The following is a 26,290-nucleotide window of genomic DNA, read 5'->3' as shown; positions in this document are numbered from 1 at the left end:
ACATTCAACATCAATACTGCTTACTTGTGGCTTTGATTACAACCCAGTGTTGGTCAGCATGAGCCAATAAGCTACAGAAACGCGTCGCCATGTTTCTGAGACTTCTGGGAAAAAAAACGTGTTTTGAAGTAGGCCGTTGATTAAAACATCCTGATATGACAAATTGACATTAAAACATGAAAATGGATATATAGAGACCAAAATTTCTACAAATATACAAGCTTCAAATAAAGGAAACAAACCTACTGTCATACAGCAAGAAAAAAAAAGATCTAATACATGTTATATATTTATATATATACTAAAACGAACACTGGATTGCAGAGGCAAGAAACCCACAACAACCCAGTCACAGACAATGAGTGTCAGTGTACCATAAAATAAAGATTATTTACAGAGCATATACAATTGGCCAAAAAGACCATGTTTGTAATCCAAAAACATGAACATTATACACTATTTCATTTGAAATATCTATTTGTTTCACGTACATAGATCCACAAAGGATCTATTAATGTTGTCGACTTTGGCTGGATATGTCCGTGACACGTAACGGCATCGGAGAAGAGGTGAGATGAGGTTAGGATGGTGATGGCGATTATTTTACCAAAGGCACCGGTATAAGAAGCCAGTTATAAGGAGAATATACCAAAGGCACAATTTTAAAAGCAAAACTGTTGAAGTTCTTATCTGATAATTGAAGACCAGATAATTTAAATCTTGATCTTGTCAACTAAACAGATTAAGGGGGCCGATGTTTTTAGCTACAAAATCTACTTGAATTTGACTTGTCCATTTAAAGACAGAGATAGATAATAAGCACAATTTATCAGCTTGTTTTACACAAAATAAAGGGTCACATCCTAGCTTAATATGAAGCTAGTGCGGTTAGCTAGGCCTGTTGTTAAGACTGAAAGCGAGGGAAAACAGCAAGCCTGGTTTGGTCTAATTTAAATCTGACCAACTAGCTCCTCTAAAGCCTTGTAATGTTGAAATATTATATTTCATTAGCTGAATTTGAAAACTAAAAGAAAACATTGACACTGTAAACAAACAATTGTGGTTTTCAGTGAGTTAGCTAGCTCTTTTCCTCTGCTTCCCGCCTTTTGGCCTGCTGGCTGTAACGTTAGCTTAATATGTCGCATCAAAACATGATGTATCAATCTTTTCATCAAGCTCCCGGGAAGAGAGCACATTCCCCAAAATATCAAACTATTTTTTAAGCTGAATAACATGAGAATGAGGGTTTTATGGCACGAGTTTAACATATTTCAGTGCGGTCTTGGCACCTTGTGTACGGATTTTAAATCAGCTTTTTCACGTTTGATTCTATTGGTTGAATTTAATTTATTTTTTAATTGACCAATTGTACTTTTCGAATTGTTTTCATCCATACTTTTGCCAATTATTTATAAAAAAACAACCTATGGTTTTATATACCTTTCAGTCCAGCCCTGTAATGCCTAATAAATTATTCCAGCAGGTGTAGATATGAGTGTTTGAAATGACCTTTAACTTCGTACAACTTGGAGAGCCGTACGAGGCCAAGTAAGATTATGTACATCATGCATTTTTTTCAGTAGACACACTAAATTATGTACATTGATACCTGGCGTGTTCAGATCCCTCTGTGACAGTAACACTGAAAGCATCCCCTTGCTTCGTGTGCACAGCCGGGATAACAACAGCCGTCGAGGAAGCCCCAGCATGAACCAGAACGACTAAATCTGTATGTGCATGTAGACTTTGGCAACGCTTCTGATTGTTAATATGTAGCAGAGCAGCAAAATAAAACAAACTTATGAATAAAAGTTCTACATGATTGAAGTTGTTTTAAGATGGACCGACTGCTTGATTCATTTTGAGAATTTTCCAGTTGCTTGAATGCACATGTACAGGGGTTGTGTGTGTGTGTGTGTGTTAGCTCTGCACACAGAGTGAAACGCTAGATGCTAGAAGGGCTCCTTGGTTCACGGAGGACGACACACTCGACCTCCAAATGTCTTCTTCAAGTGCAGAGGACTGAGGGACTCGTATCGTCTTTCCAGCCCTGCAAATCACAGTCCACAGATCTGCTCCATGTGACGGCTGCACGACGTGTGTTTGTTCTGTCTCTTTACAGCTGGAAAGAACAATGACGATGACAATGATGACGAAGATGATGCTTTCAGGCTGTCTTGGTGGCACGTTAAACAAGAGTCTGCTTCCCCCCTCTCCAGGTTTTGATTGCGTCGTTTGTGTTGTGTCACATCCATACATTTACAGCAACAAAAATAAGACAAAAAAATGAAACGGAGCAAAAACTCTCCCTCCAGTGATTCTCTCTGGGAGGAAAAAAATGAAGATATCTTAACCTGGTGCAGCACTTTATGTCTATAAGTTGTGGTTTTATGAGCAACGTTTAAAATCTGATGAAGGGAAGGGGACTGCTGCTGGTGAGCGTTGATCCCTCGTCGTTGGACCAGATGATGGAAAACCAGAAGAGAAGCGGTGCGGTGGATGTGGAGGGGGTTTGCTGCACTCTTTAATGCGAGGAGAGAAGTGGGGGTCTTAGTGACCAGAGCCGGAGCCTGAGGGGTTGTTGACCCAGTCGAGGACGATGAGTGACAAGCTGCTAAACATGAAGACGAATCCCACGACTAGGAAGATGGCCGCCTGAAGAGAAAGAGACAGAGGAGGGATTAAATGTAGTCGGACGTGTGATGACACACAGCAGGGGGGGGGGGCGATGTAAGTTCTCACGAGTCACGTTTGGAAAGTGTTATTCCCCTCCTCTCCCCTCCCCGGGGGGACAGAGTGAGAAAAATGATACAGTGAGAAAGGTGTTGATAAGAGTGTGTGTCTGTGTGTGCGTGGTTCTGCACACTCACCCCGATCTTCTGCGGGGAGCGGAACGGCACTGATTTTACCAGGCGGATGTAAAAGGCAGCAGGTAGGATGAAGATGAGCATGGTGGCTGCAGATGAACCTGTGATCAGAACCAGGAAGAACACAGAGTCAGTTCATCAGACATCAGAGCTGCAACGATTAATTCAATATTTGATTAGCTGATCAAAAGGAACTTTTCTAACTCTGCTAACTTTTCAAGCTAAAATGTCAAACATTCACTGCTTCCAGCTTCTTAAATGTGAGGGTTTTGGTCTCTTTTGGTCTCTGGGACAGTGTGATGAGCCTTTTTCACAATTTCTGACTTTTTATATTCTTACCAATTAATTAAATGTCTTTAAAAATAATCCTCAGATTAACTGACGATGAAAATATTTTTAAGCTGCAGCCCGTCAAAGTCGACACTTAAAACTTGACCTGAAACTTCGCTCAGCCGTGTGACATCACATCCTGTTAAAATACCAACAGTGTTGCATCCTACATATATTGTGTTGCATTTCACAGCCTGCAATGAACCCAAATATTAAAGCCCGGCCTTCAGCACCTACGAATAGATAAATTAATGCTCACAATGCACAGTTGTAGCATGTGATAACGAATGAATCTGGGAAAGATCTGTGCTGCATTTTTCCTGTTGTGATTGCAAAGAGCTCCACTTTTACAAATTTCAAGCACAAAATTCGTTCTATTTTTTTTGCCAAAATAGTTTAGACCTCATTTTCACCAGTGATCTTCTCTCCTCCCACAGATTGATTCACATGTCTTTGCCGTTACGACATCTTCCTCTCTCTTGGCAACTCCTCACAGTTTAAAAGTCCTCTTGAGATCTCCTAAATATTGGCCTGGATAAGAGTCATTTCCTGGGTTTGGGAAATTTGATGAAAGTAGAACCAAAACCTGAACCACTCTGAGAATGTTCTGTCCTCTTCCAACTAATTTCCCACTCTAACTTCATAAATTGGGCCATTGTTTGACTTGCTCACTTACTTGGTAGGGAAGTAGGACGCCTCTAATTTACATGGTAAACCATTACCCATTTCCCTTTTTGACTTTCTAAGAGTATTTTAACCTTTGAGATGTGGTTTGTGCAAAAAGGGCAGCGGCTAAATATCCAGCAGAGACGTCTACATGTGTGTGCTGGCGGAGTGAACGTGAGCGTTTGGAACTAGTGATCACAGACTGCTCACGCGACCGCACAGCTGACTCGACCCGACACGTTAAGCTGCTGTACTTCCAACGTCTTTACTTAATAAAATGACCCCTGAACTTTAGCTGTTAACAATTTTTCCATGCGGTGGACTCTTTACGTTCCACGCTTTTACTGTCTTGACATCTGATCCTTACATTACATTCATTTCAATACAAATTTTACTTTTTATACAAACTATTCCCCGTGTGTCAAAGCTTTCGGGGTTGGACTCACCGATGAAGCCGAAGATGTCTCTGATGGTAGGTACGAAGATGACCAGCATGTTGTTGAAGGCCAGGATGGCGGCGGCGATCAGCATGTGGCGAGTCCAGCTGAACTCTCGACCGCTGAACAGCAGCGTGGTGATGGAGGAGCGGATCTGGGGGGAACGCAATGGATTCACGTTTTTATTCAGTGCAAATCATATTATAACAAAGATGTATATGTTCACCATCAGCTGACGGAGAACAGTTTTGTTTGAATATAACAATATTGCATTCGACCTACTACACACTGGATTGTAACAAAACATGTGCCACTGGTGTGACTCTTCTGTGTACAATCTGTCTCCAAAACAGAGCCAAATCATTAACAACTACAGTCTGCACGTCTACTGGCCTTTCCCTGAGGCTGATTCCAACACTTGGCCACAGACTGAAGTGTGTCAAGTCCTACAAGGCTACTGTGTGTGTGTGTGTGTGTGTGTGTGTGTGTGTGTGTGTGTGAGCGAGAGAGAGGGAGAAAAGAAGCAGGAGATCCCAGCTAAGAAGCCTGGTGCTGCTGAGCCACAGGCAGCCTTATTCAAGCCTCCAGTGGGTGAAAGGTCGCACGGATCAGGTGAAACCCAAGGCACCGTCGGCTCGCAGGCCACACGGGGAAAGGTTGCAAGGGGCGGCGCTTAAGCGGCGCCCATTCAAAAAGGCAGGGGATTATCTCCCGCAGCGCAATGGAACCATGGGATTGCATCAGCCAGTAGTGAGAGCAGGGCGGGCTCGCCTGCAGGGGGGGAGGTGTGTTTTAACACAAAGCTATCACTTGCAGTTGACTTTTTTTTTTCCTCCCCTGCCAACTTGTCTTCCTTCCTCTCTTACTTACTAGTCAGATATTAAAAGCAAATGAGGGCCACCAGTCGCCATGACAACACTTTAATTACAGCTGTGGCTGACAGAAAATATAAGACGGAAGAGGAGTTTCAGAGAAAGTCACTTCTGAAACAAGTGCAGAGTTGTTCTTTTTTAAGAGCTACTGCTGGCACAACACCACAGGCCTTCTTCGGATCCTTTTAAGTTTGACTTAAGCACAAGATTTATATCCAGTTAGCATGGCACAGTGGAAAAAAAAAAAAAATCACATTAACTGGATTTTCTGCGCTGTCAGACCGAACCAAGTGACCTCCATCATGACGGTCAGTAGGCAGAAGGATGACGCCTGGGCTTCACTGCTCACTGCCAAAAAAGTGTCACCACTGAAGACCGAACTAATTTCTTATTCGAGATAATGACAAAAAATTTAACCGCATCTCTCGGTTAAGTTCTACACCGTACCCCCACCGCTGTCTCGCCTTCCCGTCGGCCATTGCATAATCAGGCCGGCTTGGAAAACTAGAGCCCGGACGCGGCATTTCTCTCCAGGGCTCCAAAGTATTCAGCACCCGCCTGTTACCTAGGGTAAAGCCTTTGGAGTTCACCGTGTGATATTTGCACACTATTTACTCCTTAGTCTTTACCTGTCAGAGGCCTGCACACACACACAGAGTATGTTGATGGACTAGTTGTAGGCAGCCGGATTGGCCCGGTCACATCTGGGTTCAGCCGGTTAGCAACAAACCAGGAACACAGCTACGTAAGCTACTTCAGCAGAATGTTTCCATCCTGGAAGCAGATGAACCATGTGCACCTCAGCTTATTTACTGCAAACAAGGCTTGTGTTGTCTCAGTTAAAGTCAGGATTTGTGCACATACAGTATGAAAGTGTGTTCATAGCGAGAGAGACAGCAGCAGGCACCGTGTGATAGCTGTTAAATATGAGTGTTGACCTGTCATTTGTACACCAGGCCACTGTTTTTCTTTTCACAGCCACGCGTTTGAGTTTGCACTGATGCTGAACGTGAACTGAAACTTCACGCGGCAGGGTAAAAGTCCCCTTAACATTAAAAATATGAACAGGAAAGCCATATCAGAGAGACACTTTCTGACCACAAACTGTGAGCAAGAAACCATACGTTTCATGAGGTGCACTTCACTGCAACCGAAAACAAACTCAAGAGAAAGACAGAACAAAACATGATGCCATGAGCTCTACAGTGGCAGCACTGATACTCTGCACCATTTCACACCCGCTCTCGCCCAGAAACCTCACTTTTGCAGAGTTTAAACCACACACAGTGTGTCACTGTTTCAAAGGATTACTATAAAATGTCTTTTGGGTTGCCAGATTGTGAAAAATCTAGGGCTGGTGTTAATCCTACCAACATGTACACCTGTGTTGTTTTAGGACCACTAATGACCGTTTGACCTCAGACCTTGAGGAGACGAGCTGCAGTGTGTCAGGACCAAAATGATTTAATAAAGTACTGATTAACATTTATGAATGGAGACTTAATAGGTTGTTATTAATGACTCACCAATAATTATTTCTGCAGACTTGTCAGGAAGTGACTCACAACCCTTAATTAATGACTTTATGAACACGTATAACTTCAGAATTGATCATATTAAAAATTAGACCCATCCATATAAATGAGTAGGGAGAACCGACAGCATGAACAGGATTTTACACAATCTGGCAACCCAAAGTTGTTTTTTTCCACTGGCTATAAGCTAGCCGCCATTTTGTTTTATTGTGGTAGATCTGTAAAATGTGAGTCAAGTTATATTAACCATTAACAGGAAGTGTGACCAAAATAAATGAGCATTTAACAGTGGCGGAGTCTGCCATTCCCATGAATGATTCAAACTGCCTTCCTACACAGGAGGGCTTCACAGGAAATGATGCAATTTAACTTATTGATATCAGCCTCAGTGTTTACTTGGAAGGAAAAACTACAGTTAAGACATTTTGGACTGGACAAGAAAAACATGTTATATTGTCCAAATGTCATTCAAAGGTTTGAGATAACTACATCATTTAAGCTAACAAATACATATCACAACAACACACAACAAAAGCCTACTGCTGATAGCATGGAAGCTAATTGTTACATGCTAATATCTAAGCTAAATATTATTGATTGAAAAGGGGATATAATTAGTGTTATTGTTCTGTGTAGGCTTAGAAAATCAAAGACCATTCAGACGATAATTAACTAGCCTATAAGTATTCTTCACTTCAGTCACCTTTACTCATGTTTAGTCACTTTTCTCAACGTTTTTATTGTCTAAATGTCTGTCACAAGTTTAAGCTAATGACTATTGGTTAGGCTAACAAATACACCTCATAAAAACAGTATACAGTGGGTTGAATAATAGCCTCCTGCTAATAGCATGCAAGCTAATTGTTACAAGCTAAGAGCTAACTAGATAAATATAATTGTTTGAAATGGTGATATAGTTAATGTGTTATTGTTCTGTGTAGGCTAAAAAAGAACAAAGGTAGTCAACTACGTTTTTCTAGAGAAATTACCAGGAAGAAAATGTTTAGCAGGATTAATTAACTAACCTACAAATATTCTTCACTTTAGTCACTTTTCTCATTTAGGTGATTCTACATGTGTAACAGAACTGGACTAAAAACTTTTTTAAGTAAGGTGAAACCATCTCTTGACATATGGGACTTTAGAGACAAGCACTCAGGCTCAGTTCCACATAAATAAAGGTGTGAATGAAGACTGCATAATGTGAAGACATAAAGGTGACGGTGGTGCCGTTAATCAGCTCGTTTGCGGACCTCTCCCATGGTTTCGACCTCCAGCTGGAGCCTGAGAACTGGGGCATGTTTGACTCCACATAAAGCCCTTTCATTATATACTGGATCCTGGCAAAGCCCTTTGTGATCTGGCCTCTGCTAACATCTATCACATCTTCACGTGAATGCACACCCACACACACACACACTTGCATGCCTAAACACATGTCTCTGAACCCACACACCCACACATACATTCTCTCATGTAGCACTTCCCCGCCGGAGCCGAGGACAGTCGCAGACAAAGCTATTGTTAATCTCTCGCTGAAGGTCGGCCCCATTTCCCTGCAAAATTAAGGTCAGGGGGATTCAAGGCGAGATCCTCAAATGTCAAACGGAAACTTGGCAGAGCGGTGTGACTAAGTAGTTCGCTTTAATCTGATGCCTTACATGCATCCATGTCCGTCAATCTGTCGGCCACGTTAGAGTACACCGTTTAATTTGCTGCAGGAACAGTGATTAGTTGATTAAACATTCCTCGCTGTGCACAAACGCACATATCCAATCAGGAATTCATGCACACATTAGCTAAGTCAGCCATTGACAGCAACTAGTGCCGACTTCACTGATTCACCGGTGTGTAACGCCGGCAGTGACTCACGTCTTCTCTTAGGTATCCATGCAGGTACACGCAGGCTAAAACCAGTTTTCTATACAACCTCAATAAAGGAATTTGCTTGACATTTCCTCCTGCACGAGACTGCAGTGGAATCTGAACCCCTAACCCTGGCTGTGTTACTGCCTTGCTCTTTTCACTGGGCTGCATTTCATCACAGCTGCTCGCGGCATCCCATTTCAGTCCTGTGCTCCTCTGTCCTTATCAAACTTTTATCCCCTCTGTTGTCTCAGTTCTCCTCACTCTCACTTTCTCTGCGTTTGTTACTTTTACACCCTCCACTTTCCCACATCAATTAGATTTATTATGAATTAATATTGAATTGGAATCGAGTAAGACTGTTTTATATCAAGTGCCCTCGCACGTGAATAACAAGCACGTGCCAGAAGAAAACAGAAACATGCAAACAACATAATTGCATATTTGCAGTTAACCACAGTGACGATGTGTGCGTTCCTTAATCCAGTCTGAAGCTCTACACCAAAATGAGAGCGTGGCTGTTCAAAGTATTAGAACATGCTCTTTCTGTAAGAAGTAACAAACGGGTCAACTGTCAGAGAACGGATGAATCATAAACTCTTCTATTGATACAATACACAAGGTAGCACGTCTTGAGCAACAGCTTGTATACAGTAGAGAGGATGATGGTGTAAGAGATGATGAGACATACTACTGTAACAATATGTCTCTCAAGAGGACTTATTACTCCGTCTAATGGGTTATGTTTTCACCTGTGTCTGTTTGTTTGTTGGTTTGTCGGCAGGGTTACATAAAAACTACTGAGCAGATTTCCACGAAACTTGGATGGAAGATGGGTCTTGGCCCAGAATAGACCCAATTAATTTTTGGTACAGATCTGGATAAAGGAATGGATATAGGAATTTTTCTCACTTTTTTTTTTTTTTTATCATTTTGAGGTGTATTTAGGTGGCTGGTATCTATGAGTGAGTAGAAAATGACTATTGACTTTGTCTTTTTGATTTACTGAGAAAGTATCATCTGATAGAAAATCCTATATCTGCCAATAAATCCCCCCTAACTTTAAAGGTGCACTATGTAGTTTTGGGGAAGACATTTTTTATCAAAAGAGACAGATCTTCATTTCCTACACAAACTAAATAAACAAACTGTCTTCATTTTCACGACTGAATAAACAAACTGACCCTAAAGGACAACACAATTTCATACTGTTTTGCTTCGTTTGTATTTGCTGGACCCTTCATATGGTTTTCTGGGGACCTTATTTTCCTCTGAGAACAGCTTGTTTATTCAGTCATGGAAAAAAACAAAAATAGTTTGAGTTTATATCATTACCTCAAAACTATATCGTGCCCCTTTAAAGTGAAGTTAGGCTACGTTTACAGGGACATAAATCAGTGATATCTGACTCTCTTTCACATTTTGCTAAATTCCAATATCCCAACACATCCCAGATGGGATTCAGGTGTTTTCTCATGGCCACCATCATCCAGTCATCAGATAGCTTCTCACCATCTCTGACACAGATGCAGACTTCTAAGCATTTTCAATCGTTAACCCGTTGTACGCAGAGATCACGCAATACTGCTGCAACCAAGACTTTGCCATTACACTGGCTTCAAATGCTTTATTACATGTGTGTCCTACCGACTATCTCACTGCTTTTACACAGTCGATTCAGCAGAACAATAACACCCCCCACTCCTTGTTCATATCTTTTATACAGACTGGCAAAGTGGAATAACGGTGCAACATCTCCGCCTTAAACAGGCAGTGTAAAGTCTAACACAACATATTTCGAGGATTGTGCACGACACAACCTGATAAAGGTTTGTGTTTCTGTCCCCCTCCTCTGCCAGCCCACCCCCCATCTCACTGGCTCCGCCTCTCTGTCTCCCTGATGGTAGCGGTCAGGGTGAGGGTTTTTCCACTGTCCGCTCTGAGGCTGTAAACTTCCACTGCAGAGAGAGGGGGATCCTCTCTCACATTCCCCTCCACAGAAAAAAAAAAACAGCAGTGGATGCCGAGAGAGGGGGGTGCGCTTGTGTGTGTGTGTGTGTTAATCAGAGCAATATGGGGGAGAACATCCAGTGTGAGAATGCAAGCATCAGCTAAATGACTAAAGACAAAATGTGACATCACATTTGACGCCTGAAGGTGTGTGTACGTATGAGACAGTGGATATATAAGAGTACAGATAAGTGTGTATATTTATATTCTGTGACTATGCATAAGTGCGTGTGTGTGTGTGTGTGCGTGCGCGCGCGCTGTGTCAAGCTGCGTATTTCCTTGGCATGCAGTCGCTGCTGCATCATTCTCTGTCAGCACTTTCCCGTGACCGAATATCAACAAATCTGCTGCCCCCTTGTGGCTGCCGGCTGTACCCGCAGCCACTTCAGAAATTATTCACAAATTATCAGCTGCTGGTCTTTACATGAAATAACACATGTCTGTGTGTGAGCATGTGTGTGTGTGTGAGTGTGTGTGCAAGAAAGCTAAAACGGGGCATGAAAGCTCCTCTGGCTGGCAGCCATTTTTGTTCTTCTAGTGTCAGACAAGGGCCAAGCTAAAATTAGCCCATGAACATATATGGACGGGGTGAGAAGGCAGAGGAGTGTGTATACGTATGTGTGAATGAATGTGACCGAGGCGACATCACACACAGGCTAACCTTTGACCCCCATCTTGAGAGAAAAGGGAGAAAGGGACATAAAATGAGCAAGAGGGGCGTTACTGTTGATATCTAAAGCGTGCGTAAGTATGTGTGTGTGTGTGTGTTGGCGTAATTAAAAGGTGTGGCCGTTTACGACCTCAGCCTGTGTGCGTTGGGATTTGCGATGAAGACACAAGCAGAACAGTGTGTTCTTTTTAAACCAAACTGCCAGGAAAAAACAGCTGCATCCAGAAAACGACAAAAAAAAGGACTGACTGCAGCAAACACAAAACACAGTCTGTAAGCAGAATGACACAAAGTGGCAGTAATGTTGCAGTGAATGAGCCGGTTTACAAGGAGCTGGCTGCTGTTGGGCAGAAAGCTCAGGGGGTGGTGCGTGTTTGCCCCAAGAACATGTTTGTGCGCTCTGACGTGAATCAGATTATAGCAGCGCTTAAATGAGGTTTAATTTAAAGGCGCTGGAAGAGATGACTCATGAAAAAGACGGCGGTGTAAAAACCCCTTGACATTAACCCCCAAAAAAACATGTTAGGCTTTTTAAGAGACAACACACGGACTTTGTTTTTCATGTGTGATGTACTTACAGGGAACAGCACGATGGGGACAGTCAGAGTGACGGCAGTGAGGACAGCCAAACGGACCATCAGCAACATGGTGTCGAACTTATAAACCTTAGTGAAGGTGTGGAGCAGCTCGGCCTCCACGTTGTCTGTGTTGGAGGAGAAAGAAAGGAAAATAATGTTAAAGATCTGTAAGAAAAATGTATCAGGAGCTACGGAAAAGCTTAATTTTGGCACAGCAGAGACAGGAAGAGTAGGATACTAGAATACTGTATACTAGAGTCAATGTCAAATTTGTAGCGGTGTATCTTCAAGATCCTTCTTAGATCACCAGACGATCAGTGCTGGTTAGTGTTCAAAGCTCTGTCACTGTTCCCTCACAGCTAAAGTCATCATAATGGTCTAGATAAGGGACCGACTCCGTTGGCGGTTACTTAACACACACAATTCTAGGCTATTTAAGGTCTACGATCAGATGTGACCATCGCTGCTTTTGCGCGTCGTCACTCTTACCATAAAAGGTGAGGTAGCCAAACAGCGCTGACAGCATGTACATGATGAGCATGGTTAAGATGGACAGGTTGGAGACGTTCTGCATCTTTTTCCTGCTGCGACTGTAGAAACAACACACAAGAGCACATTTCCCTTATTAGTTCCACCACACATTCAGTACATGCAGGAACAATACAGACAGGTTGAGATACATCCCGATGTTCAGGATTAGCTTTTTTTGTAGGACTAATGCATCTGATTTTAAAGAAAGCAACTTCAAAAATAAGTATAAAGAATAAAACAATGAATACAAGGTGGTTCTTGCTTGGAATACATAAAAAAATCGAAAAAAAGTGAATATTGTCTTAAAAAAGTCCCATTTATTTAACTGAAATGCTACTTTCTGAGCAATTGTGTCTTGTATTGAGTGGAAAATCTGACAAAGCGACTTTACTTAAAAAAATCATGAAAGTAGACTCAGTAGGCTCGTTCAACTATCATTTAATAGTCCACTTGGTAGTTCTGACGTAATCGGTTTCCTGACTTTTTTAAAGTAAACTGTTAAAATTTACGTCAAATTTAGACAAACATACTTTGTAAGATTTTGAGTTTCTGAAGTGTAATTCTTCTGACGCAGATATCCTGTTGCCACATTTTCACTGCATACCTGAGTGACACATTTCCGAATTCTTTCCCCCCTTTGTCACGTCTTAAGAGCACTTTTCTCATTATCAGGGAAACCACGTCACTGACCATTGTCACAGCTCATTGGAAAACAGAAGAAAATACTTCTGCACGTCGCCAAAAAAAAATTGTATTGTATTCATTGTTCAACAGCCTGCGCTGCCCAATGCCACAAGAGACGTACTGCATTGTCCTACACTGGTGCTTATTATTGTCACATTACTTGAAGTGGAGTACAGCTTGTCTATTCAGTTATGGAAAAAATAGATATTTCAGAGTTTGTATTATTACCTCATTAATATTAAAATAAAAAAATATATATAAATATTAAAATTCTGAGTTCTGAGTTTTCTCCAAACCTACATAGTGGCTGCATGGCTCCAAACCGGCCTTTACAGTTTGTTTTAGGAGGTGGTGATGGTGCTTCACTGCTTGATGTAAGAGGAAGGAAGTGAACTTACTCTTTCAGCTCGCTGTAGATAGGCAGGACCTCGGGATGGCAGACAAAGGCGAAGGCCAGGATGGGCACAGTGTACGCCGTCTGGGGAGGAAAGGACAGAAAAAACGAAGACATAAGAATTTGGCTCTGTGCAGTACCAGTCAACCATGGCGCCAGCATTTTATTTAGACCTTTACTACGCCTCATTATTATGTAACGGCAGTCAGAAACGTTCTCAGCATTTAAAGGTCTTGCTACTTCAAGTTGACAGATGCCATAAACATGTCAGGACATTGGAGTTGACATGTTTGTAGTTTTTGGTCTGAATCCAGCACTGTCATCTTTAGGTGGAACTGCTGGCGGGCGTTCTGACCGACCAACCTGCTCAGTCATGGACCGAAGCTAATGTCGAGCGTTTGATCAGTCAGGACTTGAAGGTTGGCTCGATGTCTCAGTGCCTTTAATGATTCGGCAAACTTTCACTGCAAGTGTCACTCCCCAACTTTCTCATCTGACTCACTCAAGCTGCAACTGGCGAGTGTTTAAAAGTCCAAAATAGCACAAAAGAAGCAGGTAGACAGTAAAATGACTGCTTCCATCTTTCGACGCTCAGACAATTACAACCTTGGTGAATCAAGTTAGCGCAACTAACCCTTTGTCGCAGTGTGAATGTAGCGTCGAATTCTTAGCTTGATTTATGAACACATTGGCCCAGGCACAAATCCCTACGCACACACAAACAGGAATGCAAAAACACGCCCTAAAACCCACCTTTACCAAACATGTCTTAGCAAATACTTGGCATTCAGTTTCTGTTGGATTTATAGGTTGTAAGATGCGTTTCCATGTGAAAACCAAACAGTCTGATATCGTTTTGTGCGAACGTAGTAGAATATTGTGTATCTCTTCATTTAACAGTGTACTAAGCAATGCAATACTTGTCTTTTATAAATGTGTAGTCACTGATTCAAATAGTATACTCAACCAACCACTGAGTAAATGACCCACAAACATCTCTACCAATGAGACTAGAAAAAAGTTAATTTTACACATAATTCCAGCTTTGCAAGTTGGACCAGTGTTTGCACTCAAAGCTAACCTGGAGCTTACCAGCCCCATCGTACCTGTGAGTTGAAGACAAAGTATTTGGGCGTGCACATCTCCTCGTCGTCGGGGTGAGGCTCGACGTGGACGCCGGTGGAGTGATGAGCGTCGTGGCTGCCGAGGCTCGCCGGGGAAACGTCGGCACGGGAGAAGTCCATGTGTGCCGTCAAGTTTTGCGACGGGTACATGTCGGAGACGTTCATGCTGAGGTTGGACGAGTGGTGGTAAAAGAAAGGAAGAGGGCAGGGCAGCTGGGTCTTCTTGTAGATCACCTGGAGAAGACATTATGACGTCATGTTAAAGATAAAGAAAATTCACTAATTCAATTTGGGCTTTCCACAAGAGCTGGCACTGTGACCGTTCTTCAAGTTTATTTGGGGATTTATTTTGCGAATCATGTGCTAATCCTACATTTCCTTCACAATGTTATGTTCTATAACAAGCAAACTACAGCGACAGGTTTCTAAACAGGGCACTCAGACAGTGTAACACACCCTGTAGTCACCATGTCCTCAACTCTAAGGCCAAGCGAGGACAGGGCCAAATGTCATGCTAATTGGTAAGCTAATTAGCAAGTTACCAGTCTGACTAGCTAAGCCTCACTGCTATGCTGTTTTTCTCTTTTTTAAGTTGATATGATGAACGTGTTTGCTCAAAAGTTCCTTATTTACGCATTAAGCGGACATGAAGCAACGTTCGCATTCATTTGGAGTCGTGTTTCTGGCCATCAGCTCTGTATGCTAACGTCTGAGGAAAACATCTGGCTTTTTAGCTGCTAAATGCACCTTTACATCCTGCTAATGCTGCCTGTCTGCCCTCTGGTGCTGGGCAGGTAGCATGAAGTTGATGTGAGGTTAAGTTTCAGGCTGTAAAACCAAAACACGACTTAAGGAGCTAAAAAGCTTTGACAAGCTGATGGAAACTGCTGAGTTGGCAATATATTTCTCAGACTTGAGACATGAGGGACCCCTTTAACCTCAATGTGCACAAAATCAATCGATCCATTCTTAAAATTCACATATTGATTATAACACCTTTAATAAATCTAATCAGCAGATGTAGACAAATGACTGCATGCCTTGAGGATAACTGTTCAGATGCCTGAATCCCACATTGTGCTTGAGTTTTAAGGAAGCTGAACTTACCACACCCAGGAAGAAGACCATGCAAGAAAGGGAGAAACCGCTGGTGTAGCCCAGGTAGCCTGAAGAGGAGAAAACATCAGAGATTGAAGAAAGAAACCCCAAACTTCGGCCATGACAACAGTATCAGACACTGATTTAGTGTAATGCGATATGCTATTCTTACTCTGCACTTTTGCACTCTGTACTGTCTTTTAAACATTGCCATCTATTCATTCTGGTGTCTATTCTCAGATGTGGGCCACACTGTTGTGACCTATATCCCGAAATAGACGAACGAAAATCTGATACGAGCAGCCGTTCAGATCGGAGCTGCAGGGTGAATAAATGTCTGTATGGGACAGCAACCATATCTAATACCTGTGAATACAAATGTAATGCCTGTGAACAACAAAATAATAACTGAAGTTGTCATTTATTTAATGAAACTTAGAGGTACAGTATAGATCCTGTCTGCCTCTGTACGTCTAATTGTCCTAATTACATAATCAGGCGCAGTGTGCAGCCTTTTTTGGAGCGGAGCCAGTTGAGGGGGCTCTGACTCTCACATTCATAAATTACGTCTGAGCGGCGGAGCTGACTACAGGCTTAATAGCAGTGTAACTTTACAGTAACTCCTAATTGCCAGAGCTGACTAAGGGCTCGACAAGTATTGCATTACTTCTGGTTCGGCAGATCACAGACAGCTGCAAGAGCGTGGAAGTGAAACGCTGAAACAAAACTGGCTCCGGACTGCAGGAAGTGACATGGATCACACCTTTTAAAAGTCAGTAGCAATCTCAGAAGTCTTTGAATTACAGCTTTTAGAGGACATGGTGAAAAATATGAAAATTAATGGCAAAATGGCATTTTACTGATCACTAGTGAGTCCTTACCCAGATTTTTAAGGAGAGACAAAGGCAGGATGATTCCGATTGACACGAACACCACCAGGTAGTTCCCGTTCAGGTACCACTCACTGCAGAGAGGTTAAAATGAGGTCAGAGCCGACACTTTATACGAGGTACACAAACAAACATGTTAATCTTCAAAAGCGCACACACTCACCCAGAGTTCTCTTCTAAAGCCAAGAAGGCTCGGATCACTTCGGGCAGCTCATACTTCACGATGAAGAGGTAGCTGGACATGGCTGCAGGACAGAGGACGTGACAGTGAAGGCTTTAGATTCACTGAGACATTAAATTTAGCTACCATATAGTTTTAGCAATTGTATTAAAGTGCAATGAACCATCATCATTTTCTAACCAAGCTTTAAATGACTGCCTACCTCCGATATTCTGCATTATTATCGATCCGAAAGCTGCCATTTTCCCCGGCCAGCCAAACGCTCTCTCTCCCAGCTTTTCATAAATGAGGGATCCTGTCAGAACAAGGTGACGGAGAATTAGTCGTGAAAAACAAACCAGGCATCAACAACAACAGTAACTGAGATACATCATTCTGTGTATTGAAATAAAGTGACATTTTCTGCTCTTTTTTCCTTGAAATTCCCCAAAGTAAACGTCATCTGTTGCACAAACAGCTTTTCAAAGACTTCTGAGTTTATGGCCGTGCATATATAATGCGGAAAATCCAGTTTTTCAGCTACTTCTCTTGATGTTTTCCTGCCTTTCAACTAATGCGGTCAGAGGGTGTGAACATTTTGCGGTCAGAACATGAAATTAGACATTACACCTCGGCAGATGTCGACAAATTAATGAAGTGCAGTCTTTTAAAGATACACTATGGCATCTCTATCTGCAGAGACTCTGCCCTGCCTGTTCTTTCTTATTGTTCCTGCTGTGTACAGGGTGCTTCTGGCCATCAGTGATTCCAAGGAAAGAAAGTTAACTGTTGAGTCTTGTTCCCTGGCTGTCAAACACCAATGTTTTGGATTGGCGAGCGACCAGTTGGGCTTAGTGAGTCATCAACCCAAACCGTCAGTCTCTGACAACCTGGTAATGACATTTAACAATCAACTATCTTTCTCTCACTGCACATCTGAATGGCATGTTTACAAAGAGCAACTGACAAATCCTGCAAAGCGTACCTTTAATTACACAACCCTTTTAAGGTGCATTATGTAAGAATTGGGCAACTTGAATTCATACTCCCAATGAATGGCGACAGCATATAACCAGAGTTCCTGCTGACTGCATTCTTTTTATATTCCCATGACTGTTGCTACCGTTAGCTTGTTAGCTCAGAGACATCTTTGACATGACGTCAACACTGTTATTTCTTGTCATGTCATGTTTAGTTCATTTTTTAAATGTTTTTAAGTAAAATTCTTACATACTGCATCTTTAATAATATCTCCTTGTGACTTCTTGTCATAGGTAGCGTTTCTACTAGTCCTGAGCAGTTTCGGTTATTTCATTTGAGTAACTTTTAGAGTCCTGAAGAGGTCAAACTGTTTAACATGAATATTATTTTGCAGAAAAGAAGCAAGACAGGGAGTAAAAATAAACATTGCAGTCGTATTTCTATGTGATCAGCTTGTGAACCCTTTGATTCAACTTGCGTTTAAGTGTAAATTCTTCAGAGGTCATTTGTGTTTGGTGAACCTGAAGTTAACATCAATACCAACCTCCTTCTTTAGCGGTCATAAGGAGCAGATGAACAGAGTATAAGGAGAGGATGGCCACAGCGACGAGGAGGATTCTGCAGAGACAGAGGGAAAACAGAGGTCAGCCGCCCGTGCAAAATTAAAACATGTCACAGTTATTGTCATAGCTCTGTGTGAACATTCGCACTTTCCAAAACATTTAACTTTGATGTGGCTACCTTGGCTCAGATGTGGCAGGCGGCCACTATTTCTGTTTCGAACATCAAAGTGTTAGTGACATACTGCAGCTGCTTAGACGAGCTGATTGTGTGTTTGAAGGGCTCGTCTCAGGAGAGGTGGTGCGTTTTCAACATGACTTTTATATGGTGCTAACATGACCGGTGCAGCGTCACGTCAGCGCTACGTCAATGCATCCATCCGTTGCATTCTTCAAATAGCGCGGTGTGTCATCGGGCTGACACTGGAAGGACTGGGATTTTTACGGCTTCCTGCAATGATTCTACCCTGCTCGGTGTGAGTTTTCAGGATAGAGATTTTTTTGCGCTGGTGATGCTTTCCAAAAATCTTTATGATACCTTTACTGACAGAAATTCCTTAGTATTCTCTTTCTGCAATCATTTTCCAGTGGCGAATACAATATTTCATACTCCATTAACACTCTGACATCGTTACGGTCATGAGGTGGTCACACAGCAGGGGCATGGAGGGGAGCCTGCATGGGTGGGATTGAGGGGGGTAGGGTGACAGCGGGGTGTCAGATGCTCATGTGAGTCTTCCAAGAATGCTGATAATGCATATGCACGGGACGAACTGAGCTGGGCGAGAGATGGCGGAGGAACCAAGGACATGGGGTACAGGAGTTCAAACATTTCCATGTGGTAGAGCTGCTCCGTATTTCAAATAGTAATGTGATCATGATCAGAGCTCATTTAGTCCGACTGACCAGGCAACACGTGAACATGTATCCTGATGACTATGTTGATCCCCTGAACTCTCCTTATTGCTACCACTGGTTATCATTAGTAGTTTTGGGTGAAATGTCTGAAAAACTACTGATCAAATTTGCTCTGCACACCAGGTGAACAATTTAATGCATCTAGTACTTTGGTTTATGACCAGATTCCTGCAAAACTAAAAATTTTAACATTAACAACCTTTACTGTACTTTTTGTTTAGGGCAATACTTATCAAATATTAGCATGCTAATACTCTAAACTAAGATTGTGAACATGGTAAATTATACCTGCTAACATGCTAGCATATTAGCAGAGTCATTGTCAGCGTGTTAGCATGCTGATGTTAGCATTTAGCTCGACACACCACTGTGCCTGAGCACAACCTCACAGAGCTGCTAGCATGGCTGTAGAATCTTTAAACTAAAATTGTGGTGTCATAGTGCTAACCCTTACCCAAGAGTGAGGATGACAGTGTAACTGAAACTAGTCAACTGCAACCGGCTTTTATTCAGAATTTTAGGAGAGGTCACAGTGCCAACAGTTTTGAAATGTAATGAACAACGTGTCACAAATCTCGAGAACAAAACAATCGATACACAGAAAATGGATAGTTTTCAAGAAATATTAAATTACATGAACATCTACTCTGTGGAATTTCTGTAGTAACTCCCTGCCTGTCCTGTCAAGTCATTTCATCGAACACACCCACACATGCAAGCTGTCAGTTTCTTTGTTCTGCTGCAGGAGTACTTACGTAAAGAGAACAATGCCAGTGTTCGCCATAGCGTATGACAGGCCCAGAATGCCGCTGCCCATGATGGCGTTGCTCAGGTTGAAGACAGACATTCCGAAGGAGGTATGGCCGGGATGCTGCTCAAAGAGAAAACAATGAATAAAGAGAGCTCTGTATGAGGGAAACAGATGAATAACACTGAAAAACATTTCAAATCTGCCTTATGAAATACAATCAGTCTCAAATAGTTGACAGCACATTTAAAACTTGTGTCCGTAATGTAATTGTTTTAAATGCTCACCCTGCATTGCAACAAGAGCAGTATTTGGCATTGTGCAGCAAACCACACACTGGTCTGTAATTCCAGGACAAACACACCCTCGCCTTCCCCGACACTGTTAGATACTAATTGTTTACAGCGTTCCCAGTAGTTATTAGGTTTTATTGACTGGACTTCTCTCCCTTCATTTCCAACTCGACTCGTAACTGCCAACATTTCCCAGAATATGACTGGTTCCCCCCTCGACTGGGAAAGTGCAAAACAATATGTGGTGGTTTGAGATTGATTGCACAGCACATACTTCTGATTTATTAACATACTATAATAACATCTTATCATAACCCTCATGCAGCAGGTATGGACTTCAAATAAACCCCCTTGTAACTGCAGTTAGTAAACTACTGTAGTGTTTGCTTACACATCGATATTTGAGCTAGTCTCATATCAAAATTCATTATGAGTATACTGCCGACCAGGACAGTCTTGTGGCTGCACTGCATTGTGGTCCATTTCCTGCTGCCTAATAGATACAACCCCCGATTCCAAAAAAGTTGGACCTATGAGTTAATCAGAAATTAAAACAGAACGCAATAATCTGCAAGTACACTGTGTTAAACCACAACCGTTCTGTTTCACACAGTGTCCCAACAGTTTTTTATAAACTGGGTGGTACAAATTGTACTGCATCCGTTTTTTTGAATACATGACAACACGCCTCTGACTGACAGACACGGACGACAACAGCGCTGTGACTCGTAAGATTTCTTACGTATTCTTCGTGGTATTCCTCATATTTCTTCTTCTTCATCATCCCATTTGACAAGAACTTCTGGCTTTCAGCGTCATCATTGTCATCCAGAAATTGACTGCAGGTACAAAAGAAAGAAAATCCAAAATCAGCACATGCACACACAGTCAACAGTTTGCTTTCTATCACCTTTTAATGGAAGAATAATGGCAGTCATGGAAAAGAAGATGTCAGGTTACATGACACTAACAGTATGGTCAGTCGGCGCTGGTTATCTGAGGTCAACTGGGTTTGCTGCGGGGCTAAATTTACCAGTCAACATAACGTTGTCAATCAACATGATTCTGAGCAGCCACCCTTAAGTCGCACTGCCCTGATAATGTATAAGTTAATGAGCTTCTATCCAAAAGTCTCCAACTGGAGAGGTGACCTAATTAATGACTTTGTCTTAATCAACCCTTAACCTATCACTGACCAACTAAAACATGTAAATGCAACATAACCTGCTAAGCTTTCGTCTGTCGCTAGTTCAAGTTACCATTTACACAACAACAAGGACTATGTTCCATTCACACAATGAATCTAATGAATCTAATGAATATAATTCATCGGGTTACTTGGATAAGTTTGTTTGATGCAGGAATTTGGAGAATGCATGTACATGCAACACCGTAACCCGGTTAAACTAAAACCCAGGTCTGTAATAAGATTTGTCCCCTAGACAGGCTTTGACTGCAGAAACTGAGCTGGATTAACTGTGTTTCTCTTATGTCATTCATCGAAACAGTGCCGCTAGTTTACACGATGTTTAAGACTGAATAATGCAACGAAAATGTTGGGATGGCATGGATAGTTAAAGTCACTAACAACAACGTAACCTCTGCTGGCATCTTGACCTCATGGTTGCTAACCTGTCGATAGTGGCCTTCTCAGAGTCAATGGGCTCTGTGAAGCGGTCGTCCAGGCTGTTGGTGCTGTCATCGTCACCCTCTGTGGAGACTTTCCTCAGCTCCATACGATCCATGACTCCCGGCATGGTGGTGCACAGAAGAACGAAAGGCAGAGACGTTTGGTTTTCAGGACCTCGGGGCTCAGAGTTCTCAAGGAGGAGATGTGCTTCTTCCTCGAGCGTGGCTAGACTTTTTTACCTATAAGAAAAGACGTGAAAGGAAACATCAGAGGAAAGTTTCAGTGACGTCTTTGAAGATGTTAAGATCAACAAGGGCTGTCGCTTCGCCAAGTTGTAAAGATTCACTAACTCTCAAGTTAACCACAGGAATGCACTTTTTAAGGCCTGCAGACGCATATATTGTCTGACCTTATCGACCTCAATGGAGCCCTTTGGCCTCGATGAAAAACATTTCAGAGTAAATGGGCCCCTCCACCCAGCAAATCAATCCGTCCTACTTCCTGGAACTGCTGGACAGTTTGTTATGTTACCTTGAAGGGAAAAGCTGTGAGATGATGCAACCTCGGTGCCTCACAGCTTCACCAACAGTAGCAAGACTGAACTCCTGTTAGCTGAACTACTATTTCCATTTTACTCCAGCTTGACTTGTGGTTTAAAAAAATATATTCTGTGAGCAAGATCCAGTATATATAATGAAACACAATGCCTCTCCAAACATAAGGAACATATTAAAAGCCAACGGTGACGTCCACAGATCGCAGGCTGGAGTTTAAGTCAACAAACCTTGAAACCAGGTCAAGGATGCAGCGGGTTCATGAGGCCGCCTGACCACCGCCATCAACAGGCCTCCTTGTTCATGTACGAGCTGGTTTACTCATCGCCCAGCACCAATAAAGAAGAAAAAAGCCAACAGCACTGCAGGGGACGCCAACATTTTCCATCTGTGGCGTTCATCATTAAATTATAAAAGGACGAGATCAAAGACCTGTATGATTATAAATGCTACTAACAGCCAAATTATTTAGTGCTGGATGTCACTCACACAAAGAGCTCTTTCATAAGGGTGAAAGGAAAAAAAGTGCTAGTCACTGACAAACAACGCAGAGAAAACACAAACCATGGCGACAATTACACAACCACAGAAACAGTGGAATCACACACAACAAGGGAAACACGAGAAAAACACTCTTTTGTTTTCAAAGAATTTACAGCAGCAATTAGTGGCGTTTCAATCCTGAGAAATGTGGCCAGAGCACTTTTTTTTAATGTTTTGGTACAAAGTCAAAGGAACAGTTCCACATTTTGGGATGTCTGCTTATTTGCTTTATTGCCAATATAGACTGAAAGACAGATACCAATCTCATATCTGTCCATTCAACATGAAGCTGAAGCCGGCAACAGTTAACTTAGTTTCGCATTAAGACTGAGAATAGCTACCCTTGCTCCATCCAGAGGTATGGTAACTAGGTTACAGTTTTTATGTTATACTAAGCTAAGCTAAGAGGCTGCTGGCTGTAGCATCATATTTAAAGTGCGTGGTATTGGATGGATCGTCTCCCCAACTCTAACAAAAATGTCCAACTATTCCTTTACAGTAGTCATGGGATGGCATAATAAGATGCGTTAAGCATGTTAACACAATATGACAGTAGCTGAGGCAAGATGGGATGGTTTTTTTAACACAGCAATAATTAATTTTAAGGTAAGGAAACGTGTTGGAAATTAGTATCTTTGGCCATTTTAGGACTAGAATTAGATTATTTGTGAATCAGAACAAATTTGGCTTCAATAAAAAAAAGACAAAGGGGCACTATATATACTAAAGCTCTCACTAGCCTCACTCTCACTCTTTAACTAGTTACGATACCATCTCATTTGAAATCCAATGCCTATTAATGACCTACATAAGTAAATATGACCGTCAATGAGAAGATTGGCTATATCCGAATAGTTATTATTCATCTTAATGTCAAGGTAAGGCAAGTCATACATTTCAAACTACTTTTTTTGAAGTGCTGAGGATGAATTAAAGAGTGATAGCCTGAGAAAGGAAGCTGCTCTGTAGTCTGGCGGTACGGCACTAAAACAATGTTTACTTTGTTTCACTTTTGTCCACAGGGGGCGCCAGAATCAACAACAATGAAAGTTCCTCATGGCAGCTTTAAGCTTATTGGTCTTGACGAAGGTGACTGTCTGGCCATAAAAAGCAGAGAGAGGTGTGTGAGAGTTTGCAGCTGTTTAATTCACGTTATCTCTGAAAGTTATTTATTTAACTGGAAGCATCTAACAGTCTCCTCCCTGTATGAACATAAAGAAATGAAACTCACCAATGGATGTCTGTTAAGCAACTGTTCCTGACATCAGAAACAGGATCTTTTGCATCACAATGTGTCAAGAGTGTTTACAGTCAACATGCCACTATGCAGCCGCAGAAAGCTTTCCATTTTACAACAAGGTTATCAGCAGAAACAAAGTCAGAGGTGTTAAAACTCTCCACCTTGACCCGATCTGGAAAACTTTCTTTGAAATAAGGTTTTTAGACATTGATAGGCCAGTTGTCTTTTCCCCTGTGATCTTGCCCTTCGGAAGTAGGCTTCTTTAAAACCATATGCCTTTGAGCCAACAGAGATTAAGCATCTATATTACCGTTAACAACCGCATCACACACACCAGTACACCTAATCTCTCTGTGTCGCTCTCTGCTGTGTGGCGAGGGAAAGATGGAGAATGGTGTTCATTTTTCATCGCCAACAGGATTAACCTGTCTGACTTGGTTAACTTCACGCGATGCCGGGTTTAATGCTGCCGTTGTTACAACCATAACATTATAGAGGCGCACGTTTGGCAGCGTGCCATGCAGCAAGCTCGGTATCAGACCGGCTGAAACTGGCTGCAGTTCACACCTACAATTAACATAATGTTTGGAAAATTCGTCTTGAGTGGCCACTTAATGGTGGAAGTAGTTTTCCTGCTTACATTTAATCCTCCCAGCCAGAAGAAAAACATTTGCAAACGGCCACTCGATCTAAGGAGAAGACTTTTGGGGCTATTTGCACTCTGGATAGAAACCACACAAAAACACAAAATGCCAACGAAACAGCTAGAAACAAAGGTGACAAATGAGATTACAGAGACAAAAAAAGTGAACACTGTATGCAGACAAATACATTCCTGAACACTGTGTCCTGGGATGCCCCCCACACATGTGTTTACAGCTGTTCATTTGAATGTGAATGAAGCCAGACTAAGCACCGGCCAAAACACACTGCTTCATGCTTCAGGTAGCTTTTTAATGATTACATTTTTAATGAAATTCATTCAATTTGACCCTCGGTTAATCTGAGGGATGATCAGCAGAGAAGAAATACGTACGAGTTGGTAAAGCCTGCTGCGGAGTTTAAAGCAGAAGCAAGCATGCAAATACAGGCATGGTCGCTTGTGAAATTAGAAAACAGGAAGAGGCAAGCAAATCACACTTATCAGTTATCACACTTCCTGCTGTCTGCAGCTAAAACATGAAAGAAAAGCAAGCAAGGACTACTAAACTTTATCCTGAGTCAAGATGTTCAACAAGTGTAGAGCCAAACGATGACAAAAAATGCTTAAATTAGAGATCAAGAGGCTGAGATGAATCTTGATTTGCAGAATATCCTACAGCTTCCATGTGGTCAAACATTCATTGTGAAAACAAAAATTTAGTGCACTGAAACAGAAAAGCTTCAACGACAGGAAAAAAAAAAAAGATTTGCTCTCAATCTCTATGTTTTTACATCCTTCCAACTAAAACTATTTGAAACTCAGAAATACTCATCCATGTCTCCGCTCTGAAAGCACTGCCTCACGCATCCTCCACCCAAACAAACTCTTGCATCAGCCACTAACTTCCAGCAAAATTCCTTCCAGCAAGGCGCAGTGCAGAAACTCTGGTCTGCTTGACTCACAGTGAAAGACTCAACAGAGGAGCAACTGTGTGTTCCTCAAACTCACCCTGCAGCAGCAACAACAGAGAAGTCAAGAAAAGGCTTTTGCTTAAAAACAAAACAAAACAAAAAACAAGTTCTGAGAAGAATTTCCATTTCTTCCTCGACTCCACTCAGTGTCTGAACTGCCTTGTTTTCATGCATTGTTTTCATTCTTCATGCAAAGCAGGCATACTCACTTAAGGACTTCCTTAGAGAAGGACTTCCAGGATTGTTCCTTTATTTTCTCTTAGACTAAGTGTGTGTTCTGAGACGGGTGATAGACCAGTGAATGGGCGAGGAGCTGCGGCTCTTTTGTAACTCAGGTGAGAAAGCAGGCTTTTAAAAGGGAGGAGGGAGGGCCTCTGTCGACCAATGAGAGCGGTCGGGGGATAACTCAGACCGCTCCTCCTTTTAGCACACCCTTGTTAGTCCCCTGATACACGGAAACACACACACACACACACGCACACACACACACGTCTGCC

At 42.1% G+C, this 26,290-nt stretch overlaps 1 protein-coding gene across 1 annotated transcript; it reads right to left on the bottom strand.

Annotated features, from left to right (window-relative positions):
* Positions 1-1,496: 1,496 nt before the first annotated feature.
* slc38a4 (solute carrier family 38 member 4) lies at positions 1,497-26,092 on the bottom strand. The gene is made up of 16 exons (XM_073480488.1): positions 26,003-26,092; positions 21,845-22,081; positions 20,955-21,051; positions 19,927-20,042; positions 18,238-18,311; positions 16,936-17,028; positions 16,716-16,797; positions 16,544-16,626; positions 15,672-15,730; positions 14,547-14,798; positions 13,445-13,524; positions 12,321-12,421; positions 11,832-11,956; positions 4,310-4,454; positions 2,871-2,968; positions 1,497-2,655 (listed from the first exon to the last, which is right to left on the bottom strand). The coding sequence occupies exons 2-16, from the start codon at positions 21,967-21,969 to the stop codon at positions 2,551-2,553; spliced, it is 1,635 nt and encodes a 544-aa protein (XP_073336589.1). The 5' UTR covers positions 21,970-22,081; positions 26,003-26,092; the 3' UTR covers positions 1,497-2,550.
* Between the last annotated feature and the right edge of the window lie 198 nt (positions 26,093-26,290).

Source organism: Pagrus major, chromosome 14, assembly GCF_040436345.1.
Source record: "Pagrus major chromosome 14, Pma_NU_1.0".
NCBI lineage: Eukaryota > Metazoa > Chordata > Actinopteri > Spariformes > Sparidae > Pagrus > Pagrus major.
This window is presented reverse-complemented; position numbering and strand designations above follow the sequence as displayed.